A 16,268-nucleotide genomic window follows, 5' to 3' on the forward strand; every position below is an offset into this window, starting at 1 on the left:
TGACTAAAACCTAGAGAATCTCTATAAATAGACTCTCCTCTAGGAGAAGTCTCTGTCTGATCCACGTGCGCCTCTCCAGCAATCAGCTTTCCCCCAGTTCTTAGTTTAAAAATGCTCTGCAACCATTTTAATGTTAAGTGCCAGCCATCTGGATCCACTTTGGTTTAGGTGGAGTCCATCCTTTCTGTATAGGCTCCCGCATCCCAAAAGTTTCCCCACTTCCTAATAAATCTAAACCCCTTCCCTCTACACCCTCGTCTCATCATTGCATTGAGACTCTGAAGCTCTGCCTGCCTACCTGACCTTGCGCATGGAACTGGAAGCATTTCTGAGAATGCCACCATAGAGGTCCTGGATTTCAGCCTCTTTCCTAGCAACCTAAATTTGGCCTCCAGGACATCTCTCCTACCCTTCCCTACCTCATTGGTACCTACATGTACTATGACCACCGGCTCCTCCCCAGCACTACACGTAAGTCTATCTAGATGCCTCAAGAGATCCACAACCTTCGCACCAGGCAGGCAAGTACCATACGGTTCTCCCAGTCATCACAAACCCAGCTATCTATGTTTCTAATGATTGAATGTCCCATTACTAACACCTGCCTTTTCCTAATGACTGGAGTTCCCTCCCCAGGAGAGGTAACCTCAGTGCAAGAGGATACCCCAACATCATCTGGAAGGAGGGTCCCAACTATGGGAAGGTTTCCCTCTGTTCCCGTTGACTGCTCTCCTTCTCTGGGCCTTTCATCCTCCATAACAGCGCAGGGGCTGTCTGACTAGAGGTGGGACAAATCTACAGTGTCCTGGAAAGCCTCATCAACATACCTCTCTGCCTCCCTTAGCTTCTCCAGTTCCGCCACCCTGGCCTCCAAAGCCTGTACACAGTCTGAGGGCCAGGAGCTCCTTGCACCGAATGCATACATATGCCACCCGCCCACAGGGCAGGTAACCATACATGCTACACTGAGTGCAATAAACAGGATATCCCCCACTCTGCTGCTGGGCTTCTGCCTGCATTTCTCCTACAGCTACCTAGGTTAATGATAGGGTTTTTGTTTAAATCAAGAAGTTTTGATTATAGTGTACCTCGCCCCCTTCCCACTCCCCAACTCCCTCTCGAAACTCCCAGTTAGCAGTCCCTGTTCTCAAAGTTCCCTGGTCGCTTGCTCACTACTTTATAAAGCCCTGGCCTTCTTGATAGCCCCGACCCCTGACTAAGGCTCAGCCAATGAACAGAGGCTTCTAGATGTCAAACCTTGTTTAGAAGCTCACAGCTTCCAACTGCCGGCCACAGCACACGGTCCAATGACCACTGAGATTTCTGAAATTTAATGCATACTATAAAGTACACAGTATACTCCTGGGGGGATTCTGCAGGACTGCACATCCACAGAAAATGCTGCCCCCCCCGATTTCCTGTGGAAAATGGCAGGGAAGCAAAGGGAAGCCGCACGGGGTGGGTGGGGCGACCATGGGCGCTTTTTTTGGTGGGGGATTTCTCCCCTCCAAACAGAAGTGAGGCATGTAGGGCACATGGGGTTGCATGCCACTGCCTGCCCCGCCCCGCTTCTTTCTGCAAGCGCAGAGCTGCCCAGGTGAAGGAGGCTGAGTCTCGGCTCCACTGACTTTGCAGCCAGATGGTCCCTTGGCTTTTGGGAGGATGATGGGCAACCTGGTGGGACAGAGATGAAGGCAGCTGTTTCTGGTGGTTATTCCGCATGACTAAGCTGGAGTTCAAATCTGCATAGGCATCTTTGGAGTCTCTTGTGGCTGAAAAACAACAGAACTCACCTACACACTTCAGATGAGAACCGTACATAGTGGAAATAAACAAATGATAGTGCACTTGACATCAGTTTCTCTCCAATAATGGAAACTGACCTGCAGCATGGTCAACCACTGCTCAGCTGAGAGGCAACAACAACGTACTTGGAAGGCACAGAACACAGGGAAATGTGTTCAGAGCTATGGCACAGGGCCCAGCGGAGAGGGTACTGAACTCCCCATTCCTGCTGAATTGTTGGCAGTATTCCCCTCCTTCCCTGTGGAATGGTTGGGGTACTCAGATCAGGCTGCAGGGCTGAGTGCCAGCAGAGGGGCTACTGGGTACCACTGCCATGAGAGGGGACTAGGCTTTCCTCTTTTCCCAGTATTAGAGGGGGGGAAAGGCGTCTGAGTGGCAGTGTTTTTGTTCTCCCTCCTCTGAGGATAATTAGCATTTGCCAAAGCATTCAGTTACAAGAGGTTGTATTCAAGTGAATATGAATGTGAATTTGTATTCAAGTGAATTCAATCCATTCCTTACAGTATATGGCCCCGCAGAGTCTTGTTTTATTATTTGTTGGGCCTGTATTTTATATGGAAAGGGCACACAACTGAGAGGATATTTTGTGCTGCTTTTTTAAGCTTGTAGACATAATACATTCTGTATACTATTCTGCATGCAAACTGTCCTGTCTCAGTAGAATGTACAGTACTGTGAGTTATGCTGCTTTTTCTTGCTAAATTTTGTTCTCTAAACTGTAAAAAAAAAAAGTTTTTATGAGATTTATTAATGGATTTCTGTTGGGTTAATTTAAATGATTGACTTGGCATATAAAATTGGTATGAAATAAAGATAATCTATTACTGTTCTCAGAACAAGTTCACACTGCCAGAAGAAGAAAAAATATTCAAAATCTAAAAACAATTTAAAATACTAATAAAATTGCCAGAGATGATACATTTAGAATAACGGAGCATTGTGCTTTGCTGCAGGATGGAGTTCAGGTAACAGAAAGCGGAAAATTTCATGTTAGTCCGGAGGGATTTCTTACCATTCGTGATGTTGGAACAGCTGATGAAGGTCGATATGAATGTGTTGCCCGGAATACTATTGGATACTCCTCAGTTAGCATGGTGCTAAGTGTTAATGGTAAGGTTTCTAAATTATCATGGGTAGCAAGATATGAGTTAGGTCATACAATTTATACTCTTTAACATTAAAGGCACAAACATGCAGCTTCAACACCAAAGGCCAGCTTGTGAACTCCTTCCTCACTTAAGTGATTGTGTTGATTTCAGTGAGTCTACTCAGGTGAATGACAGCTAACCAATGGGAGTAAGAGGTTCAAAATCTGGCCCTTGGGGAATAACTCATCCAAAATCTCTAATATTCAAGCATCTATGTGACTTCATAGCCTAGCATGCTTGGAGCATATTCATGATTGAAGTCCGAAAGAATGCTTTGGGGTGCAGGGGGCCACACAAGTTTCTTCTTGAGATATTTTTTGGCTCTATCTGAACTTGCTAGTCCCATGCACAAACTGACTTTTGTGATGACTAGACAATAAATCCTCTGGCATTTTTAAAGGTAGATCTACCATGGCTAATTGGAAAATAGTTTGCTGCCACAAAGAATTCCTAAAAGTCTTAATTGTTTATAAGAAGCCAGTATAAGAACAAATTACTTGGTAAAAATATAAATAAAAATAATAGGCTGGCTGAGAGACTACCAAAATCATTTGTAATACTTCCATGCTCTTATAGAGACTAATCCCAAAGCTCTTCTTACTGATTGTACATTGAAAATTTTACACAATACAGTGTACACTTTTTTTTCCTTTAAGTAACTAATTTAAATCTAGGTAAGAATGGCACAATATCTGTGTAATATAAAATGGATACACACTACCATATATTTTTTTAAAAATATTTGGTTATTGTTTCTTGGCCTGAGTTCTGTTTCGCTCTTGCTAACTTTTATATAAATGTTTTACTGTGCTGATTGCCCTGGCCTCTGGCACATAACACAACACAAAAAAAATGCAATGCATAAAATTATATTGCATGTAATAGACAATTCAACCTTCCTCCACCCCCCCGCCCCATGTACTGCTTCATCAGTGATCCGTAGTCAAACACATTTTTGACCAAAAATAAATGGTGTGCTCCGAGCTCTGAATGTCATGAACTTCAGCTCTGTCAGAACACCAGAGGACACAAATGGCAGAGTTGGGAGACCTTCACTGAAAAAATCTTTATTTCCAGTTAATGAGGAATGCAAATCTAGTGACAGTCTACAAAGGTATCAGCTGATCTCAGCCACCATGGTGATGCATAGAGAGAAAGTTCCTTAAGTTAGTCAGGTCTCAAATGTAACCTTGAATTGCCCCATAACAACTCAGAAGCCAGTGCCATTCACATAGTGCAGATGTAATGTACTAATTCTAACCAGCTCCAATAAGCAGTAGCCACAATGTTCTTCAGTGTAACTGAATAATATCATCAGACAAAACCCCCTGAAGTAGTTCAACCTTGAGGTGATAAAGCCACGGTTAACTCTGGCAATTTTCCCCCCCATGAACAAGGAAGGATGTCTACCTAATCATCTGAACAAACAAGGTTTAAGCCACTTGTATTACCTGAGAATCCAGTGAAATGTGGCCACGTGGCACTGCACAATAATTTAGGACTGGAAGTGAAGAATATTATGCTATATGAACTATACAATATTTAACTGATACTTAATCTCAGTTCTTCTTCTGTGTCCAGGGCCACCCAGAGGGGAGTGCAAAAGAGGCAATTTGCCCTGGGCCCCTGTTTAAGATGGCCCCCAAACTGAGTGGTGTTGCGACCTGGCACTGGGGGTCACAGCACCACTCGCTCAAATTTGGCCTGGCTGCCCCTCTGTCATGATGGACGGAGGAGTGACTGGACCAAACATGAGTGGAGCTGTGACTCTGTGCTCTAGGTTGCAATGCCCAGAGCAAGGAATTGGGCCCAGTATTGCAGGACAGGAGCTACTACTACAGGGTGAGTGCGGAGTGGCTCACTATCCAACCCCGAACCTCTTTCTGGGGCCTCCCGTTGGTGGTAATTTTTTTTTATTTATTTATTTTTTTTAAAAGGATGGGGGGCCTCCGTTTCAGATTCTGCCTGAGGCCTCTGTGTGGCCCTTCCTATGTCACAACATCCACAAAACCATAGCCAACAAAATTCTCTTCACCTCAGTGTCGCACAGACTCAAACTGCGGTCTCTGACTATTTTCAAAGCATGATGCAAATCAAACTTTCTTACAAACTTCCCCTCATAAACAAAGCTCACAGAGCAATCTGGTATCATTTCTGGGAGATCATTTCTGGGAGATCTTTCTCCATTGTGTCCTACCCCAGATTGCAACTTTCTAAAAACTCTGGCTTAAATTTAAGGCAGGATACAATGGGGATAGAGTTTATTAATTTAAAAAACTATATTTGAAAAATTTGAACCTGCTTTTTAAAGATTAAAACACCAAAAGAAACCTCGTTGCTTGAGGTACTTTTGTAGGACCCCCATAAGTCTTCCCCCGCCTTTTGAAAACATTGAGACTCTCGGTCTTTGAATGGTAAACTTGCTTACCATATCAGTCTAACAAGTGAGTGATTGGTAGCGAATATTTAAAACAAAAATAAAGTAATGCAAAAAAGTCTTTAGATATCAGACCATTGCTTCCATTGTTTAGATCCTGTCATGGGTTGCTCTACTCACCGCTGGATGGTGCCACCTCCTGGCGGTTCTGGAGATTAGCTTGGTCAGGCCGACGCCCCTTCCAGCAGTTACACCCCATCAGTTTCACCTTTGCAGCTGTTCTCGCACTCCATCAACCATAACCTTCTCTTTGTGAGTCAGCCCTCCAGCCTTCCGGGGGAGAGGGGGAAAGAGACAAGATGTGTATCAAAGTTCTTGCTCTCCGGTAATCTCAGGCAGTCTTTCACTTCACTGCCTCACAGTGCCTTTCCCACTAGCTGGCAGGGGAATCCTGGGCCCACCCGCTACTCTGGGGTCCAGCTAAGGGACCCTCTACACAGCAGCCAAGGTCCATTCCCTGCACGTTGCTGTCTTTCCTTGAGCCGCTTCCACACCTCCTGGCCCTCCCCACTTCTCTGGGTTTGCCAGTCTCTTCACTCCCTGGCTTGTGTTTGCCAGAAGCTAGGAATGGGTGACGGGGGATGGATCACTTGATGATTACCTGGTCTCTTCATTCCCTCTGGGGCACCTGGCATTGGCTACTGCCGGAAGACAGGATACAGGGCTAGATGGACCTTTGGTTTGACCCAGTATGGCTGTTCTTATGTTCTCCCTGCTCCCAGGTAGTAACTTTAGGCAACTTGTCTCTGCAGCCTCTTAAACACAACTGCTTTCTCCCAGGGAGTAACTGCAACCTTCTCCCTGCCAGCCCTTTTGCTTCCAATTTCCTGTCTTTTGTAGAAACCCACCTGTCCCTCGCAAGTGAGCTTCTCTCTAATTAACTGCTTTCAGATTAAAGCTCCACTGTTTGCAGCCTAATTAGCTGATTGGGCCCACCTGGTCTAATTCAGCTCCTGCAGGGCTGGTGTGAGGAGCTACACACCCCATCACAGATCCCAAAAATTATTTTTCCAAGCGTGTTTATCACTACTCAGAAAGACCACTCTACTGGAGCTGTAACAGAACCGGTCGCTGAGCTTCCAGTTATGCAAAAGTAGTGAAACCTTGCTCTGAAGAGTGCGCTGGGTGTTTTAAAAAGCACATTGGACAAAAATATCACAGTAAAGTAAAACTTTCATGTCAAACTAACAAGAGCAAGGATGTTCAGAGTTAAAGCTGGTTTTGTATATTCACCCATCCCATTCTGGCGTATTGGCTGTGGTCTCAAAGTTACAGTACTGTTACTTTATTAATAAAATACTTTTCACTTGTATAGCACCTTCATTTGAAGATCTCAAAGCTCTTTACAAACATTAAGCCTCATAGCAACCATGTGAGGTAGGTAATGATCAAAGAGATTATGTACCCACTGCAAACCTGCCCCTTACCCCCATTCCGTCAGTGTCACTTTACCAACCACTCTGGGGAATCTTTCGGTATTGCTACTGGATCTGGTGGCCCCCGACACAGGGTAGGAGAGAGGCACTAAGGGGTAGATTGTATGAACCCAGCTGCACTTCAACAGCAGCAGTGGCTGACCAAACATTTCGTAAAAAGGTAGTCTCATGGACCCATGAGATCTTGCATTGCTAGTATTATGAAGATTTGTGGTCTATGAGCTTGTGATCTTTGTCCTACTTTTCGGAGGCTAGATAATGCTGAAAATAAAACAAAGATTTAAGGCCCCCAAAGTGGTCTCTCTTGCTTCCTAGAGAGATCCCAAGATTATAACCATGAACAAGTCCTCATAGCTACTTGGGAATCTCTAACAGCTTTATAGGAAAAGCCTCTTTGAACTTATGTAATACAGCTATACGTGTTCTAAAATTAAAAATGAAGCCTATAAATATGGGGCTTTTGACTGTCGTGTTTCATGTTATCCACTTAAACCCATATACTTGGGGCCCAATCCAATATCCACTGAAATAAATGGGAATGTTTCCATAGACTTTAGTGGATGCTGGTTAGGCTTTTGGTTGCAACTTTTAAGCTGCTTATATGCTGCACCACAAGCAGAAGCTGAGCTAGAATATTGAGTTCACTTTTTTGCTTTGGTCATGGTTGTATAACAATTGTAAGACTACTTAACAGTTACTTAAATAGTTTTATGTATTTTTCACACACTGTCTTATTTTTACAGTAGTTTCACTTTAACTGAACACTTATTTGTAACTGGCATTTAAAAACAAAACAAAACTTAATTCTGCAGGGATGTAAATGTGTTTCAGTAGAGTTCCCAAATGATTACTCATTTTAAATTTGGAGTAAGTAAAACTTAAGGAAATGTGGTTTTCTTTGTGAAACTGAAATGATGTAGTGTCTAGACATTGCTTTATATAAGTAACTTTTTTGTGTGCAGTAATGTTTGTAGTAATATGCAACTTCATGTTTTTCTAGTTCCTAATGTCAGTCGAAATGGAGATCCATTTGTAGCAACATCAATTGTTGAAGCAATTGCAACTGTTGACAGAGCTATAAATTCAACACGTACACATTTGTTTGACAGGTATCATGTACTTTGGGGTTTTTTTATGGGGAAGTCAAAATTAATTTTGGATATACTGAAAGAAATGCTACAATAAGGAAACCTATTTGACTACAGTACTATTACACATCTGAAAGATGAGACAATATAATGGTTTTAAATAACAAACTTTAGCATCTGGTTGGTTAGTTTCTGGAGTGCTAGCAATTTAGCAAGAAAGCCATGTTTTTAAATGAAAACTGCACTAATAGGACTTGAATAGTTATTTCAATTATTTGGGGGGAAACAACATGTTTAAAAAGCTTGGTTTTATTCAAAAGCCTACTGGTATTTTAATGTTGGATCTAATGCATTTTAATACAAATTTAATCTATTTGCATGCTTAAATATGTTTTTCAGTCATCTTGTATTAAATGTAGATATTTATTTTTATTTATTTTTGCCTTCCATTTTGGGATGAGTAACAAAGGTATAGTCAATCACGTCTAGTGATATCTTAAGTTGCAGAAACTTTTTAAACCATTTGTAGTCTTATAGCACTTGTGTATACACTTACTATTTTTCAATTATCTGTTAGTCGTCCTCGTTCTCCAAATGATTTGCTAGCCTTATTTCGATACCCAAGAGATCCTTACACTGTTGAGCAAGCAAGAGCTGGAGAAATATTTGAAAGGACATTGCAGTTAATTCAAGATCATGTACAAGATGGTTTAATGGTTGACCTAAATGGAACAAGTCAGTACCTTTTTCCTTACTTTCTGTGTTTTGTAGTGTATAAGTCATTTCAATTCATTATGCTTCAAGGAGTATTAATTTTAAAAGCTCTGTGCCCCACTGTGCAGCTATTACTCTTGTTGAAGTCATTGTGGCTCCTTGAGTATGCAAGAGCTCACCAACATGAATAAAGATTAGGTCCTTGATTCACACATTGCTATATTTTGATGTAACTTGTTTGTCTGAGATGTGCTGATACATTATTTTAATTCTTCACTATTTGACATACTAAGGAAAAAAATGTTGCAGTCAAATTCTTCCCTCAGTTAAAAGTAATGCAACTGAATGAAGTACATGGAGTTGCATAGGTGTTAACAAAGGGGTGAATTTGGCTAATAGTTTCTTAGAAGAGTTAGAATTTTTCCATATGTACTATTAAGACAGTATTCGTATTGGTTATTGCATCAAAAGAAAACATGGGAATACCTGTTTGTCTTATCACAGAGAGGATATAATCAAACAGCAAAGATTTGTGCACTGTTTGTGATCACTTTACAGAACAGTTGTCATAAATATAAAGGGAAGGGTAAACCCCTTTAAAATCCCTCCTGGCCAGAGGAAAAATCCTCTCACCTGTAAAGGGTTAAGAAGCTAAAGGTAACCTCGCTGGCACCTGACCAAAATGTCCGATGAGGAGACAAGATACTTTCAAAAGCTGGGAGGAGGGAGAGAAACAAAGGGTCTGGGTCTGTCTATATGCTGCTTTTGCTGGGGATAGACCAGGAATGGAGTCTTAGAACTTTAGTAAGTAATCTAGCTAGGTATGTGTTAGATTATGATTTCTTTAAATGGCTGAGAAAAGAATTGTGCTGAATAGAATGACTATTCCTGTCTGTGTCTTTTTTGTAACTTAAGGTTTTGCCTAGAGGGATTCTCTATGTTTTGAATCTAATTACCCTGTAAGGTATCTACCATCCTGATTTTACAGAGGTGATTCCTTTATTTCTATTTACTTCTACTTCTATTAAAAGTCTTCTTGTAAGAAAACTGAATGCTTTTTCATTGTTCTCAGATCCAAGGGTTTGGGTCTGTGGTCACCTATGCAAATTGGTGAGGATTTTTACCAAACCTTTCCCAGGAAGTGGGGTGCAAGGGTTGGGAGGATTTTGGGGGGAAAGATGTGTCCAAACCACGTTTCCCAGTAAACCCAGATAAAGTTTGGTGGTGGCAGTGGAAATCCAAGGGCAAAGGGTAAAATTAATTTGTACCTTGGGGAAGTTTTAACCTAAGCTGGTAAAAGTAAGCTTAGGAGGTTTTCATGCAGGTCCCCACATCTGTACCCTAGAGTTCAGAGTGGGGGAGGAACCTTGACATCAGTATTTCTGCATTTTCTGTACCAGTTTTCCTGCAGTAATTGTTACTTGTTCTTAAAGCAGAGTATAGTATCAAACTAAGCTACAACAGTTTCCTGGGAGTCTGTTCTCAAATTTAATTTGCTATTAAGAAATATGTTTGTTGTTGTTTTTTATAAATAGTAAGAAAAAAGTAAAGTTTAATATTTCTGCTCATTAACTGCTCAACTCAGAAGTCAGAATTCTAATGCCCAGCCTGAAAATTTAGAGCTAATCACACTTGCAAAGAGAACTGTAAGCTGATTGTTCTGCCGAGCCTATAAGTTCTTGCTTTTGGCAGTTGAAATGTAATGTGTCAGTGTGTGAGACTTATGACTAAAGCCTTTGGAAATAATGATGGAGTTTCAGGAGAGATGCTGAGGTGTGGCAGGTAGCCAAATGTTACAGCTAGACTGGAATCTGAGGAAATATTTTAACTTATAAATACTACTTTTGATGTTTATAATTGAGAATTTCACTGTAACTTCCTAAAACTTTATCTGTGACCCTGAATTAGGCCAATATGTACAAGGCCAAAGACTGTAAGCTTAGTAGAATTAAACCACTATAAGATTTGTTAGTAAAAATGGACAGTTACTCATAATGCTGAGCAAACAATTTGCAAGGAATAATTTGTCTCACAAATTTGACTTCTTTTTTGACTACAGAACATCCACAAACAGATCATAATTTCATTGAATTTGCTGCTAATCATTCAGAATTGTTTGACATTTTCTTCAATATTTTTTAACTACAAATTGCAAGTATTTAAATCTTAACATTTGAGAAATTGCAGTTTATTAGGATAATCACAGGGTTATTTTGTTTGTTCTATGGTTGGATGCAAGTATTTATACTACAAATACTAGTGCATACAAATCTAACATTCTTTTTTCATGAATACTCATGTATGAAACACTGAAATTTAATTTTATCAACTTTAATGCTAGTAAAAACAATCATTCTAATGTTCGCTGAAAGTGAATACAATAGGATCGTGAGCATGTCCAAAGTGAATTCATTTAAAAATTCAAGCTAATTATCTCAGACAACATTTTATAGTGTTGAAAACTATTCACAACCAGAGCTGGCTTTTGGTCCCTGCAAAATCCACAGCCATGGCCCTAGGATTTCACAAAACTAGAAATGTAAAGAGAATCTGTTTTCATTTAAACACCCTCCCCCTAAATTTCTAACCCTAGTCCTTGCACTTGCTTGGTTTGTGTTTTCAAAGCTAACAAATGTAAGCTGCTACTAAAGTTGAAAAGAACAAGTGGATGGGTCCCACTTTTGTAGCAGAAAAATTGGGGGAACCTAACAATTGCCGATCTATGAACTTTTGACTAAATGAAACTATTAAATTTCAGCTGTAGCCCAAAGAATCCTCTTGCTATCACTTCAGAAAAAAATTTTAAACCAGGCTTATATATAGTGGTGTGGTAATGGACAGGAATGTGTTACATTTGGAGTATGTGGCAAAAATTATTTTTTCAGGCCAGCTTGTCCAAAAACGTGGAAGTTTGGTTCTGGTCACACCCTTGTTCCAGAAATTTTGATGGAAACCAGGATTACCACAGCATACAATCATTTATCTCAACTGCACACAAGTAAAGAGCAAAAGGAAAGAGAGATTCAGAAGACTATAATAAATAAAGATAACTTAGAAAGGTGTGTTACTGAAAGGGAGACTTGATTACAAGGACAGGCATTGGAGCAGCAGAGCCACAACATCCTCATCTTAAAGTGTTAAAAATCCTCAAAACAGTGTACTGTGTTCTGTTCTTTAGTAGCCAGTGATGATTCTGCACTGTGCAGTGTTTCAGAGGCCAGAGTAGTCCTGAAAATATTATTTGTAGGGCAGCTAGTTGACACCTACTCTTTGAATTTTTCATTCAGATCATATGTAACATTCTTGAATGATTACCATTTACTTGTGCATGTTGTTAGCCTATGTAAACATTTTATTTTATTACAGTTAACCTCATCCTTCCTCCCGTCTTCCTACCTATTGTTCGTTACACTCACTTGTCTTTTGATGAGATTAAGGACCACAACTACCAATATGTTTTATGGTTCCTAGCACAATGGGACACTTGTATTCTGAGTAGGGTGGAGAGTGTGTGTGTCTTTTTTGTATTGCTATAATATTTATATAACCTATAAAACAATACATAATAGTAAGAAATATATTTTGAAGTGATCAAAAGCTTGTATAAGATAACAGAGCTCTGAAAGTAGAAAAGCTTCAACTGATATTAGTTTTGGGCCAGATTTTCAAATGTTCTCAACATCTAGTTATGACCAGATTTTCAGAAGAGCTCATCTCCCATTTAGGCACCTAAATGAAGTGGGCAGATTTTCAAATTATTCTCAGTGGCAGATGTTTTGTGTTGAGTACTTTCCAGAATCTGCCTATTTCATTTAGGTGGCTAAGTGGGAGATGAGATCTTTTGAAAAGCTTTGTATCATTGTTGTCATGAAAATTATTTTTCCTTTGAATTTGTCCAAGGGTGTGTGGGATTTTTTTAAAATCAAAAGATGATAAAATTATGTCTAGTATATTTGTGATTTTGCATCCAAAATCTGATAAGTCCTTAATTTTCCCTATGCTTCTGTTCTGTTTCAGGCTATCACTATAACGATCTTGTATCTCCACAATACTTGAACCTGATAGCTAATCTGTCAGGCTGCACAGCCCATAGACGAGTGAATAACTGCTCAGATATGTGCTTTCACCAGAAATACAGGACACATGATGGAACTTGCAATAACCTGCAGCATCCGATGTGGGGAGCCTCTTTGACAGCCTTTGAACGTTTGTTAAAGTCAGTCTATGAAAATGGATTTAATTTGCCTAGGGGCATTGGACCTAATAGACACTATAATGGATACACGCTCCCCATGCCTCGCTTGGTTTCAACATCTCTAATAGGAACTGAAACAATAACCCCCGATGATCAGTTTACTCACATGCTAATGCAATGGGGTCAGTTCCTTGATCATGACCTTGACTCTACAGTTGCTGCTCTGAGTGAAGCTAGGTTTTCTGATGGTCAGCACTGCAGTTCAGTTTGTACCAACGATCCTCCATGTTTCTCAATCATGGTACCACCCAATGACCCCCGAGTTAGAAATGGTGCACGGTGCATGTTTTTTGTACGCTCCAGTCCTGTTTGTGGAAGTGGCATGACATCTCTTCTGATGAATTCTGTTTACCCACGAGAACAGATTAACCAGCTGACTTCGTATATTGATGCATCCAATGTGTATGGCAGTTCAGACCACGAGTCACAAGAAATCAGAGACTTGGCAAGTCAAAGGGGTCTTCTGAGACAGGGCATTGTACAGAGATCTGGCAAGCCGCTTCTTCCATTTGCTACTGGTCCACCAACAGAATGCATGAGAGATGAAAATGAGAGCCCAATTCCTTGCTTCTTAGCTGGGGATCATCGTGCTAATGAGCAACTGGGTCTCACCAGTATGCATACATTGTGGTTTAGGGAACACAACAGAATTGCTACAGAGTTACTGAAACTCAACCCACACTGGGATGGGGACACAATATATCATGAAACACGCAAAATTGTTGGTGCAGAAGTGCAACATATAACATACAACCATTGGCTACCTAAGATCTTTGGAGAGGTAGGCATGAAGATGCTTGGCGAATATAAAGGTTATGATCCCAATGTTAATTCTGGCATAACTAATGAGTTTGCAACTGCCGCTTTTAGGTTTGGTCACACACTTATCAATCCCTTACTCTATCGGCTGGATGAAAACTTTGAACCTATTCTACAAGGCCATATACCTCTTCATAAGGCATTCTTCTCTCCCTTTCGGATTGTAAATGAAGGAGGCATTGATCCACTTTTAAGGGGATTGTTTGGTGTTGCTGGTAAGATGCGAGTACCATCACAGTTACTCAATACAGAATTAACAGAGAGACTATTCTCCATGGCACGTACCGTGGCTTTAGATCTGGCAGCTATGAATATTCAGAGAGGCAGAGATCATGGAATTCCTCCCTACCATGATTTTAGAGTTTACTGTAATCTTTCTTCAGCTCATACTTTTGAAGATCTGAAAAACGAAATGAGGAATCCTGAAATCAGGGAGAAACTTAGCAGGTGAGCTTGAGGTGAAGGTGAACTGTTAAAAATTCAAATATACTTTTATATCTAAATGTGCATGTGAAAATAATAATTATTTAAATGTCTAACCTAGAAGGAAGTATTTGTTAGGAAAGGGATAAAGGGAATCTCCACAAAACTTCCTGCCAACATCAGGAGACATATATGGGGGGCTCAGGGTTCCCCAATACCTGCATAAGCTACAGAATGTCTTTTCCCCAGTGAGACTTATACAGATCTGATTTCTCCACTCCACCAGGAAGAGAATGCTCAAGGTGATTTAATACCACAGTCATTTTTGCTGTGAATAGTTCATATCCATTACCCTTATTTTTGTCATAATACTGAATGCTTTTATAAATGTATAATTTTAACATAACTGTTTGTGTTTCTCTTGTTATAGGCTCTATGGTTCACCTCTGAACATAGATTTATTTCCTGCTCTTATGGTAGAAGATTTAGTTCCTGGTAGCCGATTGGGGCCAAGTTTGATGTGTCTATTGAATACACAGTTTAAACGTCTTCGAGATGGAGACAGGTAAAGCCAAAATGTCCATGGAAAACTTAAGTGATTTTAGAATAGATTTATTTATTTTTTTAAATTGTTGAATGACTTTTTTTTAAAATGCAAACTCTGTTTTCTTTCTTTTTTATGATCTGAATATAGAAATGAAAGTGATAAAAAAGCTGATTTTATAGTTTGTCAAAGCAGCTGAAATAACAGCTATGCTTAGTTATTTTTAAGGCCTGTTATCTTTTATGGTGAAAATAGCATATAAAGCTCCAACAGGCAGTACAGAGTAGCTGACTGAGCAGGGGACTGGGACCCAGGAACTCCTGACTTTCCTATTTCTGACATTGTTTGACTGCCCTTGTGCAAATTACTGTTCAAACTACTTCACTGTAAATTGAAGAAAATAATCTTTCTTCAGTGATTGTCCATGTGTATTCCACTTCTGATGCACATGCATCCACATGCATGAGATTGGATTCTATTGGCCAGCAGTGTCCACTGGGGCCTTTCCTGCACTCTTACTGCCTATGGCTGCGAGATGGAAACCCTGCAATGTCCAGTTCTCTGCATACTGTGCAACTTCCCTAGTAGTGTGTGGGGGGGGGGGGGGGGCTAGTTAGCTAGTAATACTAGCATAGTTATTGTAGTGATTTTTGTTTTTTGTTTTTTACACCTCTTAGCTATATGTTATTGTTGTTTTTACAATCTCTCTATTAGTGTTCGGGACTTTTCCCACCCTAATGGGGATGAGCTGCTATGGCTGAAATTAAGCCTCTGGGCTTCAAAACTTGCCCTTCCTATGAAGCAACTATTTCATTTAATGACAGACACTCAAGGTGCCTCTTTTGTTTTGGAGAGGATCGTTTGCTCGATAGATGCTAGATCTGTTGCTTCTTCTCCAAAAGGATGTAGAAAGCAAGAGAGGCCCATCTTAAATGTTTTCGCCAGGAGCACTCAGTGCAAGCTTCCTCAGAACTGAAGGAAAAAAAGGCCAATTAGGCCTCAGCAGGATTCCTCAGTCAGTGCTCCTTTGACCTGCTGCCCAACTCCGCTCTTAGGCTCACTCTTCAAAGAAAACTTAATCCACTGAGGCCAGCAGAGCAGCTAAGTCATGTCCTTCACTTAGTTATCTGAAAGGAGTTGGAAGGGGCATAGTTCCCACAGTAAGTACAGGCCTTGGTTACCCTCCATGGAACCTAATAAAAGGAGGCATAGATCTCTCCCTACTCGGCCAAAGGGTAGTTCAGAGCCCAAATTTGGCGCCTCTGACAACCTGGCAAAACCTGGTCCCCGAGCCCATAGGGCGCTGTCTCAGGCAGCGGTCCGCATTTTGCTGGTACCAGCCTCTCAGCAGTAGTATTGATGCACACAGTGCCAGTGACTCTGGTGCTGAATCTTGCAGCACAGATGCTCCTGGCACTGACTTTCTTGGCAGCAAAGTTATTCTTGGTACTGAGTGATCTGGCAAGAAAACCTAGCTCTGCTACCACCACTAGATATAGGTCTCCCTTCCCTGTGAAACCTGTGGTTCCTTGAGAAGGACATCTGGCATTGACTCACATTATACCCCAGTAAGAATGGGAAAGTGAGGAAGAACACCT

The 16,268-nt window shown here is 40.8% G+C and overlaps 1 protein-coding gene across 1 annotated transcript in view; it reads left to right on the plus strand.

The window, feature by feature from the left end:
* Positions 1-16,268, plus strand: part of PXDN (peroxidasin) — a 145,504-nt gene that overhangs the window by 89,740 nt on the left and 39,496 nt on the right. Inside the window, exons 14-18 of the mRNA XM_074947748.1 lie at positions 2,760-2,916; positions 7,828-7,936; positions 8,493-8,650; positions 12,647-14,150; positions 14,557-14,691. Coding sequence (XP_074803849.1) covers positions 2,760-2,916; positions 7,828-7,936; positions 8,493-8,650; positions 12,647-14,150; positions 14,557-14,691 — 2,063 coding nt within the window. The remainder of the gene's footprint in view (positions 1-2,759; positions 2,917-7,827; positions 7,937-8,492; positions 8,651-12,646; positions 14,151-14,556; positions 14,692-16,268) is intronic.

The sequence above is a fragment of the Natator depressus genome, chromosome 3 (genome assembly GCF_965152275.1).
Source record: "Natator depressus isolate rNatDep1 chromosome 3, rNatDep2.hap1, whole genome shotgun sequence".
In the NCBI taxonomy this organism is placed as follows: domain Eukaryota; kingdom Metazoa; phylum Chordata; order Testudines; family Cheloniidae; genus Natator; species Natator depressus.